This window comes from Cherax quadricarinatus, chromosome 48, assembly GCF_038502225.1.
Source record: "Cherax quadricarinatus isolate ZL_2023a chromosome 48, ASM3850222v1, whole genome shotgun sequence".
Taxonomy (NCBI): Eukaryota; Metazoa; Arthropoda; class Malacostraca; order Decapoda; family Parastacidae; genus Cherax; species Cherax quadricarinatus.
Genome location: NC_091339.1, coordinates 26,669,446 through 26,675,425, shown reverse-complemented (window position 1 = coordinate 26,675,425; position 5,980 = coordinate 26,669,446). Strand labels below are relative to the sequence as shown.

Here is a 5,980-nt window from a genome sequence, read left to right as displayed (position 1 = left end):
GCACTGTTGGTCTGCCGTTCCTAGCACTGTTGGTCTGCCGTATTCAATTATGAAAACCGTATATTTATTCACCTAAGTCTGGCTATTTGTGTCAAGCTCCAGCTCCTCGCCCCTGAATTATATCACCGCTATAAATCATCTTACTTTTTATTGGACTTCACGAATGAAGTTCGTCTCTGCTACTGCTACATCTGATTTACACTCATAACCCCTCGCACTTCAGAAATTATTTATCTTCGTATTTGTTATCCATGAAGATCAAGGAAGCTGAAGAAACTCGCTAAGGTCGTGGGCATGGCGGCGATCGTGCGAAGGGAAGGTTTGCTTCTTCACACAGGCTCTCGAACAGTGAAAACCGAAGGGGTCTTAAACATGGAGGTGATCCATAATGAACGAGCGTCCTCTGTGTAGCTGGGAGGCTGAGAATCACGGTCCCTGTAGTCAAGATTGATATCCAGTATATCAGCATTGCGTATCTTTCTAAATGAACGACTGTGAAACTTAATATAAACACCAGTTATAAAATAATGCAAATCCTTTAGAAGTTAATTTTTTCTTTTAAAATTCACAGAGAAGCGCTCAATTTGTCAAGGTCATTCGGCGCATATGTGCATGTGAAACGCTAAACCCGGGTGGTTTATTTAGTGCTCATCAGGTCACTAAATTTACCACAATATATGCAGTCTGTATCTACATATTCTCACACTTATAGTCCCACCATTATTTTATTCATGTTATCTCTTATTTATTCTAATGTCCAAGCAATTATTATTATTATTATTATTAAAGATTCGCCGGTTTTCTCCCGGCCCGGGCCTTTTCCAAGTGGTGGTCCGGCCTTGGCTCCCTCTTTAGGGAGTGTCTGAGACCTAAGTCTCCCATGGGAGGAGGAGGCACAAGTACCTCCTCATCTTTGGGACCACCTGTCCCCAGGCCTAGCCACAAGCTAGGCCTCTCTGGTCTGCCATCCCCGCCCCAAGGGGGCGGGGAATACAGTCTTATGAGCTAAAGGCTCGGACTCAGGCACCTACCCTACCCTAGAAGGGTTAGGCATGGTGTCGATGGTCCAAGCAATACATGCCACACGTTTTCTTACACTATATTTTCATAAATTCAAAGATATAATATATATATATATATATATATATATATATATATATATATATATATATATATATTCTTTCTTTCAACACACCGGCCATATCCCACCAAGGCAGGGTGGCCCAAAAAGAAAAACGAAAGTTTCTATTTTAAATTTAGTAATTTATACGGGAGAAGGGGTTACTAGCCCCTTGCTCCCGACATTTTAGTTGCCTCTTACAACACGCATGGCTTACGGAGGAAGAATTCTGTTCCACTTCCCCATGGAGATAAGAGGAAATAAAGAAGAACAAGAACTAGAAAGAAAATAGAAGAATACCCAGAGGGGTGTGTATATATATGCTTGTACATGCATGTGTAGTGTGACCCAAGTGCAAGTAGAAGTAACAAGACATACCTGAAATCTTGCATGTTTGTGAGACAGACAAAAGACACCAGCAATCCTACCATCATGTTAAACAATTACAGGCTTCAGTTGTATATATAGGATATATATATATATATATATTTATATATATATTTATATATATATATATATATATATATATATATATATATATATATATATATTATATGCACACATAGTGTATATTATACTGAAAGCAGGAAAGAAAATAACTAATTGGTTTACATTTTATTAAAAAAATAGTAGTCCATACATTTTTTGTAAAATAGTGAGGTAAAAGCTATAGCTCAGAGTTGTTAAGGAAGATAGATACATGTCTTAAAATTAATTACATGAGAAATGTATTGCACTTTCAAAGGCATTTTAAGCAGGTCAGAGACCTTCAAAACTGTAAACGTTATTAGTTTAGTCGACCTCCTCTACGGTGGGTCCAGAGCCAGAGGAAGTTCCACCTGTACCACCGCTGCCACCCTGACCGTGTATCTTGCTGGCCAGGGGCCGCCACACTCGCTCCAGCTCCTTCATTTGGTGCTCATATTCATCCTTTTCTGCCAGTTGGTTAGCGTCCAGCCAGTTCAGAGTTTCTTGAGCTTTTTCCTCAATGGATCGCTTCTCTTCGGCTGACAGTTTATCACCAACCGAAGGTTCAGAAACGGCAGACTTAACACTAAAGCACAGAGCTTCCAGCCGGTTCTTGGCTTCCACTCTTTCACGTTGTTTACTGTCGTCATCTCGGTACTTTTCGGCCTCGTTAACCATTCTTTCTATTTCCTCTTTACTGAGGCGACCTTTATCGTTGGTGATGGTGATCTTGTTTTCCTTGCCAGTCGACTTGTCAGTCGCAGATACGTTGAGAATGCCGTTGGCATCGATGTCGAAGGTCACTTCGATCTGTGGCACTCCACGAGGTGCTGGAGGGATGCCACTCAACTCAAACTTTCCCAAAAGGTTGTTGTCCTTGGTCATGGCACGCTCTCCTTCGTATACCTGAATAAGCACACCTGGCTGGTTGTCAGAGTATGTGGTGAAGACTTGCTGCTGCTTGGTGGGTATTGTTGTGTTACGCTTGATGAGAGCAGTCATCACACCTCCTGCGGTCTCTATACCCAGTGACAGAGGGGCCACGTCCAGCAGCAGAACATCCTTCACTCCTTCAGACTGGTCACCATGCAAGATTGCAGCCTGCACGGCAGCACCGTAAGCCACCGCCTCGTCTGGGTTGATCGATTTGTTGAGTTCTTTCCCATTGAAGAAGTCTTGCAAGAGTTTCTGGATCTTGGGGATGCGGGTAGAGCCTCCCACCAAGACCAGTTCATGGATGCCGCCTTTATCTATCTTGGCATCTCTCAGCGCCTTCTCTACAGGCTCCAGCGTCCCTCGGAAAAGATCAGAACAAAGCTCCTCAAATCGGGCGCGTGTGATAGAAGTGTAGAAATCGATACCCTCATATAATGAATCGATCTCCACACTGGCCTGAGTGGAAGATGACAAAGTTCGCTTGGCTCTCTCACAGGCAGTTCGCAGTCGACGAACCGCTCTTTTATTAGCACTCAAATCTTTCTTGTATTTTCTCTGGAACTCCTGTTTGAAATGGTTCACCATTCTATTGTCGAAATCTTCGCCTCCCAAGTGGGTGTCTCCGGCAGTAGATTTCACTTCGAAAACACCTTCATCGATGCTAAGAATAGACACATCGAAGGTACCGCCTCCGAGGTCGAAGATCAAAATATTACGTTCCCCTCTACCACCCACTTTTTTGTCGAGTCCGTAAGCAATGGCAGCAGCAGTTGGCTCATTGATGATTCTGAGAACATTAATGCCGGCGATAGCTCCTGCATCTTTGGTAGCTTGACGCTGGGAGTCATTGAAATAGGCAGGAACTGTAATGACAGCATCTTTCACACTTTTACCAAGGAAGGCCTCGGCAGTTTCTTTCATTTTAGTTAACACCATAGAGGAGATTTCCTCAGGGTTGAAAGTCTTATTCTCGCCCTTGTACTCCACCTTCACTTTAGGTTTTCCGGCTTCGTTGACCACGGTGAAGGGCCAGTGCTTCATATCGCTCTGCACTGCTGGGTCCTCAAACTTGCGACCGATGAGACGTTTGGCGTCGAACACAGTGTTGTTGGGGTTCATGGCCACCTGCAAAATTATCAGTATTATTAGTTTCATTATGTATTTGATATTATTTATTTATTATGTAATAAAGTTGCAAAAACAACTGATATATTCTCAGCAAGAGGTAGAGAAGGTGTGGCAATTAACCTGGTTCTTGGCAGCGTCACCGATGAGTCTCTCTGTATCTGTGAAGGCGACATAGGAAGGTGTCGTCCTGTTACCCTGGTCGTTGGCGATGATCTCCACTTTGCCGTGTTGGAACACTCCCACACACGAGTAGGTAGTGCCTAGGTCAATGCCGATAGCCGGAGCTGCCATCTTTCCCTATAATAGATTAAGTTTGATAAGAGAAAAAATTTTTCATTTATTAATCTCTTCACTATTTAAAATGACCGAGCTTACAATATATAAACGAATGTATATTAACTGCGTAAAGATTTATAGTCGGATTATTTGGGTTCTCTTATGTCGTTCCTGCTACGATGCGAACCCTTACTCCTAGTGTTTGTTTCCTCTGCAAGGTGAACATAATCAGTAGGGAAGGACACTTGCCTGGTCGTCTGACCAGTGAGTTTAATCTATTTCATTTTAGTTGTGAGCCGAATGATGTACCCCCATCAACAATAATGGTAAACCGCACAACATTCTTTGTAGAATGTTCTAAATATAAAAAGTATATTCATACCTAAGCACTATCATCGCACTGTAATTGTATCTCTTCCAGATCTGTGTCAGACACTACATCAACCTTATAGTCGTGTTTACATCTCGGGGAAGCGCTTAACCTGTTGGGGGTTGCTTTAATTCACTGGATGACGACCCCCCCTCCCCCTCCCAGGGTGTGGCAGTCTCGACTTACAAGATGTACTCTTAGTTTTAATATGCAAAATTTTGACGACAGAGAAGTCCTTAAAATCTTTTTCTGATGTGCGAGTGGAAGTTGTAAGAATGAGAGTTTAAGGGCCACGTACCGAGTGGATCGGTCACCACTGCTCTCTTACACCAACCTCAGGTAGGTTATATTGTTAAAAAAATCACACAGTTGCAGAGAACACCTGAGACGTTTCACATGTGTCTAATTCATCCCACTACTTCAGTCGATTGACTGAAAAAGTTTGTCTCACTGGCGAAACGTTTCAAGTTGCAAGTGTTTTTCTTTCACCCCTTGTCAGCTTTGTTCCTTTTATCTACAATTATAGTATATCCGTAAAATAAGGTAAAGTTATGGTATAAATGCCTCTCAACATATATATCCCCTCGTCTGGTTTACCTAAATAATACTTTTCAGATCACAAAGCGTAAGATCAATCAGTGTTTTTCCGCTAAGCACAAATAAAAGCTCACCTTTAAATTTACGTATATCTACGAAGAAGAACGTTCACAAATTTTCAGTAGAGTTTAGCACATCTGACTACAGTAACCTCCCCCTGCGAGCCTCTCTCTGCGTCTGATGCTCATCCCTTACCTCATCACATATATACATAAGCACGTTTTCTCTCGAATGTACCACCAGCACTTCTCGCTACCGGGTTTCCACCAATCAGCGGTCGAGCTGGCGGTGCCGTCATCTTAACACGAGTTTTCATTGGGCTGGGAAGTACGAATCGTGTGCCAAGCTGATGCTTCAGTGTGTGGTATCTGGAAACTTCTTTGACGTTCACTTGACAACAATCTCATAATGCTCGTGTTATTTAATTCAGGTTCTAATGACCTAAGGGGCTTTCTGTATGCACAATTAAATGTCACCCATCTCAGTACAGACATTGTATCATGATGAAATAAATAAATAAATAAATTAAATTTTTGTCGAGCTTCCCTAGGTTAAATTTTCATGGCACCACTATGTGTTTTATTAATGTGTGCTAAATATGTACCATTACATATAAACTGCAGTTTGTATACCTGGAGAGGATTTCGGGGGTCAACGCCCCCGCGACCCGGTCTGTGACCAGGCCTCATGGTGGATCAGGGCCTGATCAATGAGGCTGTTACTGTTGGCAGCACGCAACCCGACGTATGAATCACAGCCCGGCTGGTCAGGTACTGACTTTAGGTGCCTGTCCAGCGCCTTCTTGAAGACAACCAGGGGTCTATTGGTAATCTCCCTTATGTATGCTGGGAGGCACTTGAACAGTCTTGAGCCCCTGACACTTACTGTGTTGTGCTAGTGGCGCCCCTGCTTTTCACTGGGGGGATGTTGCATCGTCTGCCGAATCTTTTGCTTTCACAGGGAGTGATTTTCGTGTGCAAGTTTGGTACTAATCCCTCATATATAGATATATATATATATATATATATATATATATATATATATATATATATATATATATATATTTATATATATATATATATATA

General features: G+C 42.4%; 1 protein-coding gene across 1 annotated transcript; it reads right to left on the bottom strand.

The window, feature by feature from the left end:
* Nucleotides 1-1,723: 1,723 nt before the first annotated feature.
* On the bottom strand, nt 1,724-5,074 carry LOC128696169 (heat shock 70 kDa protein cognate 4-like). The gene is made up of 3 exons (XM_070095029.1): nt 4,970-5,074; nt 3,773-3,949; nt 1,724-3,649 (listed from the first exon to the last, which is right to left on the bottom strand). Exons 2-3 carry the CDS (start codon nt 3,941-3,943, stop codon nt 1,913-1,915), a joined length of 1,908 nt encoding a protein of 635 aa, XP_069951130.1. The 5' UTR covers nt 3,944-3,949; nt 4,970-5,074; the 3' UTR covers nt 1,724-1,912.
* Between the last annotated feature and the right edge of the window lie 906 nt (nt 5,075-5,980).